Below are 15,453 nucleotides of genomic sequence, written 5' to 3' on the forward strand. Positions count from 1 at the left end.
ACATTGATCTCTTCCAATCAGTCGGCCAGACAGTTGTCTTCCAAATTTCTTGGCAGAGATGAGTGAGTGCCTCCTGTGCTGCCTCACTTTCCTTAAATAGGTGTGCAATAAATGTCAAGTTTTCCTAAGTGGACAAGGTGGATGCACGAGGAAGAGTGTATGTAAAGACAAGGGCTTGGGGGTGGGAGTGGGTGGAGGGACATTAAGACAGTGTTCTCAAGCATATTTTCATTATCACCTCACCTCCCCCCACCCTCAAGGACCCCTAACGGTGCTGTAGCGTAAGCACTGGACTGCTAGCCACAAGGTTGGCAGTTCAAACCTACTAGATGCTCCTTGGGGGAAAGATGAGACTTTCTGCTCCTGTAAAGATTTACAACCCTGGAAACCCGATGCAGGGTCAATATGAATTGGATTGACTCAGTGGCAGTGGTTCTGTTTTTGGTTTGTTTTGGGGGGGTTTTCCCCCCACCCCAGAAGCTTTCTTTCCCTGGGGTGAAACAATTCTGTTCAACCGTTAACCTAAAAGTTGACAGTTGAAACCCACTCACAGAAGAATGCATCATAGAAAAATGACCTGGTGACCAAGAAAACCCAATGGAGTACTTCTACTGTGTAACACATGGGGTCTCCATGAGTCAGAATCTTTTAAATGGCGGTGGGTGATTTGGTTTAAGGACCCTTCTTAAACATTTCTTCCTTAACATTCACCCCCATGAAATTTTAATACCATAGAGGCACTGTTCCATATGTTTATCTCTGTTTCAGACATAAGAGGAGTACCAGCCCCCAACTGCTTTTTGCCTACTTGTGAATGCATTCATTACAAGGCACATATACTTCTTCATTCAACAAAATATAGAGTATGCCTACATCTCAGGGCCTGTACACATCATCCCTAGTCCTTCTGTCTGCGTGCAAGGCAAGAATTACTGCCACCACTTACAGAAGAGGAAGACATGGCTTATATCACTAGAAAGTGGCTGAGTTGGCCAGCTGCCAAGCTTACCTTCCTCCTCCCACCCAACTCTGTAAACTCTGCATTCCCGCGTCTGAGGGATTAACCAGGTTTCCATGCGCTGAACTGGGACCCAGATATCCTTCTTCCGTTTGTTAGAAGGAAAAATGCCTTCTGAGTTAAAGACCATAACTGATTGTTTACCCTTCTACTTTTCAGGTCAGAGACAGTATAAAATGCAATGGACACCACTTAGCCCAGAAGTCAGGTCTTAGTTTGAATCAACTATTGGAGTGAAAGGCAGGGCCTCGGGGATCATCTGGCCAAACATTCACTTTTCTGATGAGAAATCTGGGCTTCAGAAAGACCAAGTGAACTGGTCACACAGTGTGTTAATGGTCAGCTGGATGCAGGCTGGGCCTCAGAACACTCCAAGTCAGAGCCTGTCCCCTGACCTCCACTGCCCAACCTGGCATGAGTGCCCCCCTTCCCCACATGCTCTTACCAGGATGGGGTGTTGTCTGTACACACAGCCATGTTGATCCAACGGAGTCCACGCTAGTGGAGCCCCTCAGAGGTCACAGGGTGCTCCTGGCTCTCTGACTTTGGGACCCAAGTCCTAGATGCAAACACGGTGGCTGGGTGTTGGGGAGGCGGTGTCTACTAGCTCTGCTCTTTCCCATCCCAGGGGCTGACCCAGACCAGCTCTGATGGTGACTAACTAGCACCGGGGTCTGTGGGGAGGCTACCCCTCTCTTCCTGACCCTAGAGACCTCCCTCTCTGGGGGTGCTTACCTGAGGGCACATTCAAGTCAGAGGCAAAAACCTCCTGGACCAATGGCTATGCCAAGATCCTTCCCGTCTTGAAGGCTCAGTTTCCTCATTTTGTTGTTGTTAGGTGCCTTTAAATCATTTTCAGCTCCTAACAAGTGACCCCATGTCACAGAGTAGAACTGCTCCCTTTTCTTGGCTTAATCTTTATAGAAGTAAAGTGCCAGGTTTATCCCTCAGAGCCGCTGGCTGGGTTGGAACAGCCAATCCTTTTTTTTTTTTTTTAAATTGTGAATTGAGTGAAAGTTTACAGGGCAGACCATCAGTTTTACATTCATCAGTTTTACATTCAACAAGTCATACATCTTGTTTCATTACAATGATTATAATCCCCTCCGTGTACCATCTAACATAGTTAACAGTATTTCTCTCTGTTAATTTAAGCTTTTTTTTTTTTTTTTAAAACGCTCAGGCATATGTAATAATTTATACCACCAAAGGGCACATTCTACAAATCGGCCTCCTGGCCGCCAGCTCTCAGTCCCTCTCTTCCCATGAATCTAGAGTCCTCAGCTGCTCCCTCTCTCCATGTCCCCATCTCTGCCTCCATCTCTGGTGTTGCTGCTTCTCTGGATAAGGTCCCACATTCCACTCGCACTCTTCTCCCTTAATGGTCCTAGGGTCCTCTGTTTCTAGACTGTAAGATTAACTACTCCCTCATTTTTGTTACAAAACTTCTACCTTGACAATTGTGACAGTCGCAATTAGTCATGATAACAATTACTCATGATTAATCATAAGAATCTTATCCCCATCTCTTTTTACCAGACCCGTCTAGACAAGATGAACACTATTCAGTGGGGACTCTATCTTTCCTCGCACACTCTTAAACTAAATTCCCTCTTGAAACCTTGTAAGCCAGTCACTTCGAGCCTTTATCTCCCCCTTATTTTAGGTAGCCAATGTCTAAGTCGCCCGTCCCTATCTATCCTGTGTACAGACAGGATAGCATTGATACTTGATGTGAAGACTCCTTCCCTCTCTACTGATATTTAGAGCTACTAAATTCCATAAGTATAGGTCAAGTTCATCAAACTGTAGCAATTTACCCTCATTTCCTTTATTAAAAATTGTTTTTCTTTTATCTTCCTCTAGTCGAGTTCTGATTATTAAGTCACCGAGGCTACATTAAATGGATACTATCTGCAAGTCTGGATGTTTTTGTGCATCTACTCTCACTTCATATCAGCTGACTGCTTCACTTTCAGCTCCAGCCCTCTGTGGGTATGTCCTTGTCCATGGGCTCAGATGTCCCCAGGTCTCACCACACTTTGAACCAACCAGCCCTTCCTCTTCTCTCTGTCATCTCCAGGTCAACAGGAGTCTATGGAACATGGTTGAACTCAGCCCATTTCTTCATTATTGCCTTTCCTCCTCTTCCACTCACCAGTAGACCAGTGTGGTCATCAGCCAGCTTACATGCCTGCTCATGTGTTCTCTCTGAGTTTCAGCTTAGAGGGGATGAACAGCCAACCTTTTGGTTCTCAGCCAAGCACATAATCATTTGCATCACCAGGCCTCCTTCAGTTTTACCATTTATCTTCAATTTATTCCTTCATGCATTTAACTAATATCTATTGCACACCTACTACTACATGCAGGGTCTAACTCAAGATTCCGGCAATGTAGCAGTGAACAAAACAGGCAAAATCTCTGCCCTAGGGGAGCTCAGATCCCTAAATTAAGTGGCTAGACATCACACCTCACAGGTACCCATGCTCAGTAGGTACAGCAGAAAATCCATGGGCCAATTCAGGAGAAGAGTTGCAGTCTCTGCCCTTTCTTTATAAGCTGTGTGACCTGGTGCAAGTTACTTAGACTCTCTGGGCCGTGTCTGATTCCTCATCTGTCAGCTGAGAATGACAGAACCTTTTCCCTAGAATTGCTGTTCAGCTCATATGAGATGATTGATGAGGAAATATATACACTGTGAAGTTCAACACACATTAGTTTTCACTTTCATTTCTGTGCTTGACAGTTTACAATGGACTCTTGTGTTCACTAATAGATATGACCCTTATCTGCCTATGAGGTAAATATAAGAACTAGGCACATTTTATAGGTGAGAAATCAGAGCTAATGGGGCAAGGTGATAGGTGGGTTTAGCTGGGGCTTTGCCACTAAGTTGATGTGTGTGACCTTTACGCATTTGTAAAATGGATTGCTATAAATATGAAATTAGATTGGAGAGTTAAGCGTTGGGCAAACAGTATCTGCTTCCCCTATGGCGATGGCTTGACCCAACTGAAGAGTGGCGGAGCACCAGGCCCAGTTCTCCTACCCCAGCACTTCCATGCCTAGCCTCTGTGGATGTCCTATGCAAAGAGACCACCCAGGCAGGACTGCCCACACACAACTGCAGGGCACATCATAATGGATCCCTGGAGATGTGTGTGTGAGAGAGCTTGTCTTGGACGAGGCCCTGTGTTCTCAGAAGTCCTGGCATTCGGGGCCATGACCAAAGAGACTTGGGGGCCACTGGCCACTGGCATGGTAGTGCGTGGGGTGAGGGGCCACTGCATGTTTGTCCACTAAGCAAGCTTCCTGCTGTGTCTGGGTTTGCCAAGCAACCTGTCCCCTTCCCTGCCAGTTGTCACTTGCTGGGGCAGTCTTGGGTATGGCCAAAGCCTGTCTCCTGTCTCTCTAGCTTGGAGCAAGTGGGGAGGAGGAGGCGCATAGTTAGGAGGTGAGCAGGGAAGGAGAAATAGAGCTGTCCTTTTCCATATTTTTTTTTCTCCTGAATCTGTAAATAATCTCCACTTTACAGATGAGGAGAAAAGCGTTCAGAGGAGGTGTGAACACAACCCAGTTCTCACAGCAGTAGAGCCCACCTTGCCTGCCTCCCAGAGCAAGAATATTCTTTGTCCTGCCCTCACCTGCCAAGGATGTTGGGAGCTCTGAGGAAGGTGAAGCCTCTTATTGACTTCCTCGGTGGTGGGGCTGTCTTTCAGAGACAGAGGGTCTGTGAGAGAAGTCCACAAGAGCACTGGGCAGGGAAACAGATTTGGTCCCTGGCTGGTGCACACACTGGGGCTCAAATCCAGGATCCCTGCCCACCAGCTGTGACCCTGGCCTGTGACAGGAAGCAATGAGCCTGCCATCCCAGAGGCCACTCTGAGGGCTGCAGGGGACTTTGGCTGAGAAGGCACTTTGCCTAGAGATGGATCGAGACCCCAGTGAGCAATAGGTATTCACAGAAGGGGCCGCAACCGGTCCCGGCATGGCCCCTGCATGGGGCCCCTGGTACTAAGTCCTATGCACTCTTCTTCTCTGTCACCTACTGGAGGCCTTTTCTCTCCTCTGGCCAGTTTCCTGCCATTGGTCCCTCCCCAGTCCCACAATTGCTCCCCCATCAGCTCCAGATTGGCAACCCTGGGCAAGTGACTGGGCCGTTCTGAGCCTCCACTCCTTGCCTAGAAGCCAAGACTGAGAGACCCTTCCTGGGGGCGTCAGAAGCATCAATCAGCTGGCTCATAGCAGGTACAGGGCTCGACCTGCCGCAGACCTGTGACACGTTTTGTCTTTCCCACCTCTTCTTCATGATGACCTTTGAGATTCCTTAACTAGATCCCATTTACCCAGTGTGTGTGGAGTGTGTCTTTGCATTTTCTCATTTAAGCTTCACGCCATCTTGTGACTTAAGTATTGCTTATTGTCCCCATTTCACAGATGAATCCCATATTAATAGGGTTACCAACCCATGCTCTACCATCAAAAATATGAAAGAACTGGCCTTTGAACTAGCCTGTGCCCAGACTCACAACCAGACCTGAAATCGGCCACACTCCCAGCCCAGATAGTTCCGGCAGGGGGAGGGGCATTGGCTCCCCATAGGTGATCCACAGAAGGTTGGTGGCTGGTCTCATTTCCATCAGCCTGGGTTGTAACAGGGCCTGTTCCTGGCATCTGCAGAGCCTGGTAGAGGAACCTCAGAGGACCTGCTCTCAGTCTCAAGTCTCTGCAGGGTGGCCCATTTGTGGGGAGTCACACGACAGCTGAGCTGTTCCAAGATAGGAGGTGGCTGACTTGGTAGAGAATGAGTTCACCATCCCTAGAGGTATACAAGCAGTCACTTGACAGAATGACCAGGTCAAGATCTCAGGCACCCAGATGAGCAGAGAACTGAAGGTCTTCCATCCTGTCTGAATACCCATAATTCTCAATCTTATAAGGAATATTACAATAAGCTGAAAGTCTTTCTGTCCATGGACCCACACTCAGTGTTCAACAAACATTCCTGAATACTCATTCTCAGCTGTAGACACTCAGAACATGTCCCTGCCCTAGGGGACAGCCAGAAGGTCAGCGTGGTGACAGAGCCCAGAGCAGTGAGTGGGAGTTTTGCTGGGACAGGACAGGAAAGCTTCCCAAAGGAAGAATGAGTGACAGGGAAGGAGAAGGCAGGAGGAGATGTGAGGACACATACAGGTAACTACTACAGGGGCAGGAGGAGGAGTGGAGAGAGCTGAGGTTGGCAGCACTCAACTCATGACAAGCTTCAACTGTATATGTGGAGAGTTCCAAAATTTCATGGAAAAATTCCATTCTCATTTTTCTATAAACTTTTGAAGCCCTCTCATTTATATAGAATTGAACCAGCACCTGGGTTTTCCCCACCCCCAGCCTTCCTCACTCTCTTGGCAGGCAGGAGATTTTTGTCTGCTAACAACCTCTCTTCTTCTGTCCCCATAGGGCGTCAAAGGTGGTTCTCCTCCCCACTTACCAGGAGGCTGTGTGCTACCCACTGACCCTGGCTGAGGGGGCCCCGACACCCCCTGCATACCCCACAGAGCAAGATCTGAAGTACAGTGCCTCAGGGGATACCCCACCTGGTACCCAGCCCCCCAGGGCTCCGCCCAGTTATGAGAGCATTACCCTTGATGCCATTGCTGGAGAGAACACACCTGGGCCTGCACCCTCCCACCCAAGCCTGTTTGTTCAGGCTCCTCACAGGCCCTGACACCAGAGATGCTGGCACTTCTTCGAGGCTCCAGTACAGTGCCTGCTAAACAGCAAGCATTCAATAAATATTTGTTGCTGGTTGCTGTTTTATTCCTCTATTTCCACATAACAAACCATGCCGAAACTCAGTAGATTAAAACATCTCCCACTTTATTATATCTTGTGATTTTTGTGGGTTGCCAGAACCAAGCTGGTTGCCAAACATCTCCATGTGATGTTGCTGCGCTGAAGTCGTCAGGGGGCTCGATGTCCAAAATGGCATACAGGCATGGGGGGCAGTTAGTGCTGACTGTCACCTGGGAGACTTTTGTAGCAAACCAAAAAAATCCCAAACCCACTGCCATCAAGTCGATTCTGACTCACAGCGACCCTATAGAAACAAGTAGAATTAACCCATAGGGTTTCTTTATGGAAATCGACTCCCTGACCTTTCTTCCACAGAGCAGCTGGTGGGTTCAAACCATCAACCTTTCCGTTAACAACCAAGTGCTTGACCATTGCGCTGTGAAGGCTCCTTTGTGATACAGAGGAAAAAATTGAGGCCAATTTGGAGACAGTTCTAGCCCAAGGTCATACACCAGGTTCTACATGAGAGAACATGGGCTGTAAATTCAGACTACTGTGGCATCTACCACAAACCACTTTAGTGACCTTGGACATAAAACTTTATCTTTCTCTGCCTCAGTTTTCCTCATTTGTAAAATGGGAATTGGGAATTACAGTGGCAACTGGCCTCTACCTCTGAGCATTATTGTGAAGGTTAAATGAAATTATTTATAAATCAATAAATTATATATATAATATATAATATATATAATTCAGAAGAGGTCGTGGAACAAGGGATATCATTGCTGATGTCCAGTGGATCTTGGCTGAAAGCAGAGAATATCGGAAAGATGTTTACCTATGCTTTATTGACTACACAAAGGCTTTCGATTGTGTGGATCATGACAAGCTATGGACAACATTGAGAAGTAGGAATATTCCTGAACACTAAATTGTACTTCTGAGAAATCTGTACCTGGACCAAGAAGCAGTTGTTCAAACAGAGCATGGAACACTGAATGTTTTAAAACTGGGAAAGGTGTGCAACAAGGTTGTGTTCTTTCACCATACTTATTCAACCTGTATGCTGAGCAAATAATATAAGAAGCTGGGTTCTATGAAGAAAAACATGGTGTCAGGATTGGAGGAAGACTCATTAACAACCTGCGATATGCAGATGATACAACCTTGCTTGCTGAAAGTGAAGAGGGCTTGAAACATTTACTGATGAAGATCAAAGAGCACAGCCTTCGGTATGGATTGCATCTCAATGTCCAGAAAACAAAAATCCTCACCACTGGACCAATAAACAGCATTCTTATCAATGGAGAGAAGATTGAAGTTGTTAAGGACTTCATTCTTCTTGAAGCAACTATCAACATTTGCAGAAGCAGCAGTATAAGAGATCAGACGACGTATTGCATTGGGCAAATCTGCTGCACAGGAACTTTTTAAAGTATTCAAGAGCAGAGATGTCAGCTTGAGGACTAAGGTGCGCCTGACCCAAGCCATGGTATTTTCAGTAACCTCATATGGATGCGAAAGCTGGACGGCAAATAAGGAAGATCATAGAAGAATTGATGCCTTTGAGTTGTGGTGTTGGAGGAGAATACTGAAAGTGCCATGGGCTGCCAAAAGAACCAATAGATCTGTTTTGGAAGAAGTGCAGCCAGAGTGCTCCTTGGAAGCCAAGATGGCTAAGCTTCGTCTCTCATACTTTGGACATATTGTCAGGAGGGAACAGTCGCTGGAGAAGAATGTCATGCTGGGAAAGATGGAGGGTCAGAGAAAAAGAGGAAGACCCCCAACGAGATGGATTGGCCAGATGGCATAATTGATGGTGTCAAGTGTGGCAGCAGTAGTGAGGTTGGCCCAGGATTGGACATTGTTTCATTCTGCTGTGCATGGGGTCGCCATGAGTTGGTTCCGACTCAATGGCACCTGACAACAACAACTATATATACATACATAGTTGTTGTTGTTGTTATGTGCCGTGGAGTCGGTTCCGACTCACAGCGACCCTGTACAGGGTTTCCGAGGCTGTAAATCTTTACGGGAGCAGAAAGCCTCATCTTTCTACTGCAGAACAGCTGGTAGTTTCAAACTGCTGACCTTGCAAATCTCATAGCAGTGCCAGGTGATGGGCAAGTTTTATTGGTTGAGGTAACCTCTCAGCGCCATGCGTGCATTCAGCCTCTGTCCCCATACCTCCTATGACAGGGAGCTGGATAAAATCATTCCAAACCCACTGCTATGAAGTCAATTTCAACTCATAGCAACACTATGTAGGGTTTCCGAGACTATAAATCTTTATGGGAAAAACAGCCTCATCTTTGTCCCACAGAGTGGCTAGTGGATTTGAACCGCCAACCTTGCAGATAGTAGTCGAAGGCCTACCCCACAAAACTAGCAGGAACATCTAGTTTCCTGTCATACTTCCTAGGAAAGGAAGTTTCATACTTCCTTTATTTTCTAAAGGTGGCAGAAACATCTGTTTTCTGTTCAGTCAGATTCTATATTGTTCCTTCATTAGCCTATTCCATTTCAACAATGAGGAAAACCAACTCAGAAAGCAACCTGTCCAAGGTCACACAACAAGCAGGGATTCTAGGCCTTCACCTGTTGAATTCAAAGCCAAGTGTGCCCTATGACAGACTTGGGCTTTATCCTGTTCCCTGGCTACTATGAAGCTGCTCCCTCCGAGTGAACTGCCTGCTCCCCCTGCCCACCCTCTGCCCTCCCTACACACATCAAAGGACCCTGAGGGAGAGGCTAATAGCAGGGACCCCATGCTAAGGACACTGACTTTCATTCCTGGGACAAATGGCACATGTTACTCTTCCAAAATCAAACTTGCTTCTCTACATTTTTAAAGATGCTATCCTTTCAGCTGCTCAGTACAAAAATCTTGCAGTCATTTTTCATTTCCCTCACACCCACATCCAATAAGCTCTTCCTTCAAAATCCATTCAGAACTGACCATCTCTCTATCAAGTCCCAGCCTCCATCACCTGGGCCTAGACCATCATGGTAGCTGCCCATCTTGTCTCCCTGCTACTGTTCCTGCCCCCTGCAGTCTCTCCTCAGCTCAGCGGCCAGAGTGACCCTGTCCTGTTCCTCCCTCCTGTGCTCAGAACCCTGTGTGGTTTCTGGTTCATCTTGAGTAACGAAATCCCTTTAGAAGTTCTACCCTCCTTTCTTACCACCTGTCTCCCCATCTTCACTCCCTTTCCCCTTTCATTCCCACTTGGGTCTTTGCCCTCCCCAAGCTCACTCCTCACCTCCCTCACCTTTGCTCTAGCATCTTCCCCTCAGTAGGCCTTCCTGGGTCACCCCATTTCAAATGGAATCCTACCTGCATTCCCTGCACTCTGAGCCTCCTTCCTACTTTATTTTTTTCATAACGCTTGTCACCACTTAACATGTTCTACATTTTGCCTTTTTTATGCATGTTTGAAAGTGAAGAGGACTTAAAACATTTACTAATGAAGATCAAAGAGCACAGCCTTCAGTATGGATTACATCTCAATGTCAAGAAAACAAACATCCTCACCACTGGACCAATAAACAACATTCTTATCAATGGAGAAAAGATTGAAGTTGTCAAGGACTTCATTCTTCTTGAATCAACTATCAACATTTGCAGAAGCAGCAGTATAAGAGATCAGACGACGTATTGCATTGGGCAAATCTGCTGCACAGGAACTTTTTAAAGTATTCAAGAGCAGAGATGTCAGCTTGAGGACTAAGGTGCGCCTGACCCAAGCCATGGTATTTTCAGTAACCTCATATGGATGCGAAAGCTGGACGGCAAATAAGGAAGATCATAGAAGAATTGATGCCTTTGAGTTATAGTGTTGGAAGAGAATATTGAAAGTGCTATGGGCTGCCAAAAGAACTAATAGATCTGTTTTGGAAGAAGTGCAGCCAGAGTGCTCCTTAGAGGCCAAGATGGCCAAACTTCGTCTCTCATACTTTGGACATATTGTCAGGAGGGAGCAGTCGGTGGAGAAGGATATCATGTTTGGGAGGTGGAGGGTCAGAGAAAAAGAGGAAGACCCCCAACAAAATGGATTGGCCAAGTGGCAGCATCAATGGACTCAAGTGTGGCAACAGTAGTGAGGTTGGCCCAGGATTGGGCAGTGTTTTGTTCTGCTGTACATAATGAGTCGGTACCGACTTGATGGCACCTAACAACAACAACTCTGGTAGCGTAGTGGTTAGGAATCAGGCTGCAAACCTTAAGGTCAGCAGTTCGAAACTACCAGCTGCTCCATGGGAGAAAGATGAGGCTTTCTGCTCCCATAAAGATTTACAGCCTCAAAAACCCCGTACAGTGGGTCATAACTGACTCGACAGCACTTAACAACAACAACAACAACAATAACACATTGCTTATTTGTATGTATGCTTCTCCCCAACAGAATATAAGCTCGACTCAGGCAGGATTTTTGTTGTTGTTTTCTTTCTTCACAGCTCTACCCCCAACACTTAGAAATGGTGCCTGGCTCATAGAAGACCCTCAGTAGATAATAGTTGACTGATTGAATGAATGAATATGTCAGGCTGTTTGAGTCTACCCAAATCACCATCAGAAGAAAGGCCTGGAAGTATACTCCGGCAGAAAACTTAGACATTGACATGTCTGACATACATGGGGTCACCACGAGTCAGGATCAAATTGATGGCCACTGGTTAGTTGATTGGTTGGTATTATTGTCATCATTGGATGATTACGCTGTCCATAAATGGTTGCCACCATCGACTCAGCCCTGCAAGACAGATCTTGTGTCCCAGTAATTTCTATGTTTCTCTGCCTCCCCATCAAGGAATCCTGGGGCTATTCCTCCTTCCTCTCTGCTTCTCCTGGGTTTGCCTTTCCTTCTCAGTATTACCCCAGCCAATATAAGTGTGAGGTTATGTTGTTTCCAACCCTGCCTTTGCCCTTACCTTGCTGTGTGACCTTGGGCTAGTCACACACACATACTCAGTTTCCTATCCACATCATGAAGGGAAGATTTTATCAGGCCTTCTGCAATTCCTGAAGAATTAATGGTGTCCCTGGCTGGGGAGCTGAGCCCTCTTTCCCTCAAAGTGAAGAATTTCCTTGGAGGCAGGTGAGTTAATATGTAGCAGGTGTGACCAGGAGATGCCTTTCAAGGGAGAGTGCTCAGGAGGCTGGAAGACTAGAAAGACCTTTTTGCTTTTTCCTGGACATTAGCTCATCAGGGTCCTAGCTAAAAGGCTTCAGGCATCACTACACCTGAAGCTTTTCTTTCTCAGATGAAGAAAGTGGGACTTGGTCGACGTCATCAGTGCCAGGCAGAGCCAGGGCCTCGGAGCCCAGTGGCCTCACTGTAAAGGGGCAATTCTCATGCCCGCTGGCCAGTGTGGGGTCAGGGAGCCACATAGGGCCAGGCTCACTGCTCAGCAGCCCCCAGAAAGCACCGGTTTGTTTGCTAGTGACTTTCTTCCTGGTCCCAACTATCCAGTTTCTTCACCCACCACTTCGAGCCTCCATGTCAGGGGCCTTCAGAGCTCAGGCCTCCCCCCTCCCAACCTTGCAGTTCAAACCGACTTTGCAGTCCAGCACATTAACCCGCAGCACCACACTAGGACTCCTATGACCAACATCAAGGTTGACAGTTTGAACTCACCCAGGAGTCCTAGTTTGGTGCTGCAGGATAAGCACTGGACCGCAAGGTCTGTTTGAACCTCAAGGTTAGCAGTTCAAACTCACCAGCTACTCCTTGTGAACCCAATACAGGGTGGCTGTATGTTGGAACTGACTCAATGGCGCTTAACAATGGCAGCAGCAGCACAGCGGGAGAAAATACTGGTGGTCTGTTTCTGTAAAGATCATAACTAAGAAAGCCCCATGGAGCAGTTCTGCTTTGTAACACATGGGGTTACCATGAGTTGGGATCAACTTGAAGGCACTGGGCTTGGGCCATTCACAAATATGCATTCTGACCATATCCTGTGTCAGTCACCAGGCATATGTTGTTGTTGTTAAATGCCACCAAGTAGGTTCTGACTCATAACTACCTTGTACAGGGTTTCTAAGGAGCAGCTGATTGGCAGTCCAGTGCTGGTCCTATATTACCACACCAAGAGTCCACTAATAAGCAAAATCAAGTCCTCATTCTGGGGGCTTGAGTACTGGTTGAGGGAGACAGATAAGACAAGGTAAACAAATAACTGTGTATCATCTGTTAATGGAGTTCTGGTGTGGAGCTGTGGGTGAATGCGTCAGATTGCAAAGTCATTTGAACTGCAAACTGGTGGTTCAAACTCACCAGCTGCTCCTTGGAAACCCTATACAGGGTAGCTATGGGTCAGAAGCAACTCGATGGCACTTAACAACAACAACAACAACAACGGTCTATTAAGGAGCTCTGGTAGCATAATGAGTTATGAGATGGACTGCTAACCACAAGATCAGCAATTTGAGTCTACCAGCCTCTCTGTGGGAGAAAGATGAGGCTTTCTGCTCCCATAAAGATTGACTGTCTCGGAAACCATATGCAGGGTCGCTATGAGTCAGAACTGTCTCCCCAGGACATGGCCACCACCAGTATATAGTTTGTTAGAAAGTCGTGAGTACTATGGAGAATATAAAGAGCCAGTAGGATAGGGGACACCTAGGGGAGAAGCTCTGCAGTTTTAAATGGCATACTCAAGAAGGACTGACTTACCATCATGGAGGCAGGCAGATGTCAGGAAGAGCATTTCAGGTAGCAGGAACAGCAGGTGCAAAGGTCCTGGCATGCCTCTGTTCTCAGAGTAACTGGGGAGGAGTGAGTGAGGGGGACCCTGGTAGGACAGAAACTCAGAGTGGTAATGGTGTCCAGTGGGTGGAGCCCTGGTGGCACTGTAGAACTGCTAACTGCAAGGAAGACAGTTCAAACCCATCAGTGGTTCCACAGGAGAAAGGTGAGGCTTTCTGCTCCCATAAAGATTTACAGCTTGGAAAAGTCTGCCTACGGTTGCTTTGAACTGGCTTTTAGTTTGTTTCTCTCTGCGTGACTGACTGAGGACCTGGTTTGAATACTGGCTCTGCCATTTACAGGTCTGTGGCCTTGGGTTTCCCACCTTGCTTCTAGCAACCACAGTTTCCGCATCTGTCAAATGGCTGTGGGATTTCCCCTCCCAGTCTCAGCTGTGGTTTTAGTTATGTAATCGAATTCCTACAGGCAGGAGGAAAGCAGTGGGTAGCGCGCCCTCTACTGGAAGATGACAGAGTCATCCACCATGACCCTTTCTCCCATTCCTTCATTTTGCAAGGAGGAAAGTGAAAGTCAGAAGGAATCGTGAGGGGGTGGGGAATAAGGCAGTGGGGGGCGGGGGGGCGGAGGGAGATAAACTACAAAATACCGAATATTTCAGAAGCACCACACACATTTCCCCATTTAATCCTCATTATGACTCTGAAAGTTAGATTCGGTTAATTTTACTGAGCACCTACTGTCCCAGCAGAAATCGCTGTGCTTCTTATTCATTATTCGTTGACACTCCTATTTGATAGAAGAGAAACGACTCATACAAGAAAGGGGCAAACAAGCCTGGGTTGTGGGGAGGAAAGTGAATAAAGACCTCTCGGAAAGGGCTAAGGACCAGATCCATTCACAGTGGGACTGAGGGTGCCTGGGTCTCGGTCCGCGACCAGTCACCAATTCAGTTTGGGGAACTCATGGTTGGTTTCCAGTTTCCAGCACTCACTGGGTCACTCAGCTTCCTCGTCTGTGAAATGAGGACGATAACCCCATGCTCAATGTCAGAAGCATGGCCCAAAAGTGCAAGTTTTGCCGAGCGATGAGCGGGCGTCTCTCTCAGCGATGGCCACCAGGGGGCGCAAAACGATACAGGCTGGACTGCAACCGCGGAGATCCCTTCCCGCTGTCGGTCTGGGAGTCCCGGGAGTCTCTTCCCCACCACATTGGGGAGGACAAGGTCCCTTTGGACTTCAGCCTCCTTTTTACAGAGGAACAAAAGCTAGGTGAACACACACCCATCGCTTCTCTGCTCTGAGCCTATTATCACCCTCATTCCACAGGCGACAACAACAGGTAACAACAAAATCCTAGGTTTAGGAGACAAGAGGCACATTTCTGGTCATCCACATGTTGCAGACATCTCATATTGTCCAGGGTAGGAGCTACCTGACCAAGTTCACCACGAACCAGACCTGGCCGTGAACCCGGTGGCTCTCTGCTCTCTGCTCTGGCAAGTGACTTTTACTAAGAAGATCCGCTGAGCTGTTAGAAGGACCTCCTCTTCAAAGTGCAGCCCAGATGGGCCTGAAAGCTTGTGATGTGGTTATGAGTGAAGGAGAAATCTCGGCTGGAAAAATATTTGTGGGGAGAAAGCCCTTGACGCGTTCCCCATGAGCCATTTTTTAGCCCTGGTGATATAGTTAGGAGACCTGGTGGTTCAGCTATTAACTGAAAGGTCAGAAGTTTGAAGCCCCAGCCACTCCATGGAAGAAAGATGAGGCAGTCTACTGCTGTAAAGGTTACAGCCTTGGAAACCCTGTTATTGTTAAGTGCCGTAGAGTCTGTTCCGATCCATAGCGACCCTGTACAGGGTTTCCGAGGCTGTAAATCTTTATGGGAGCAGAAAGCCTCATCTTTCTCCCACGGAGCGGCTGGTAGTTT

The 15,453-nt window shown here is 47.3% G+C and overlaps 1 protein-coding gene across 1 annotated transcript in view; it reads left to right on the forward strand.

Moving 5' to 3' along the window:
- TMEM61 (transmembrane protein 61) overlaps positions 1-6,749 on the forward strand; it is a 16,502-nt gene extending 9,753 nt beyond the window's left edge. Inside the window, exon 4 of the mRNA XM_006839873.1 lies at positions 6,482-6,749. Coding sequence (XP_006839936.1) covers positions 6,482-6,749 — 268 coding nt within the window. The remainder of the gene's footprint in view (positions 1-6,481) is intronic.
- The last annotated feature ends 8,704 nt before the right edge of the window (positions 6,750-15,453 follow it).

The sequence above is a fragment of the Chrysochloris asiatica genome, unplaced genomic scaffold (genome assembly GCF_000296735.1).
Source record: "Chrysochloris asiatica unplaced genomic scaffold, ChrAsi1.0 scaffold00026, whole genome shotgun sequence".
In the NCBI taxonomy this organism is placed as follows: Eukaryota; Metazoa; Chordata; class Mammalia; order Afrosoricida; family Chrysochloridae; genus Chrysochloris; species Chrysochloris asiatica.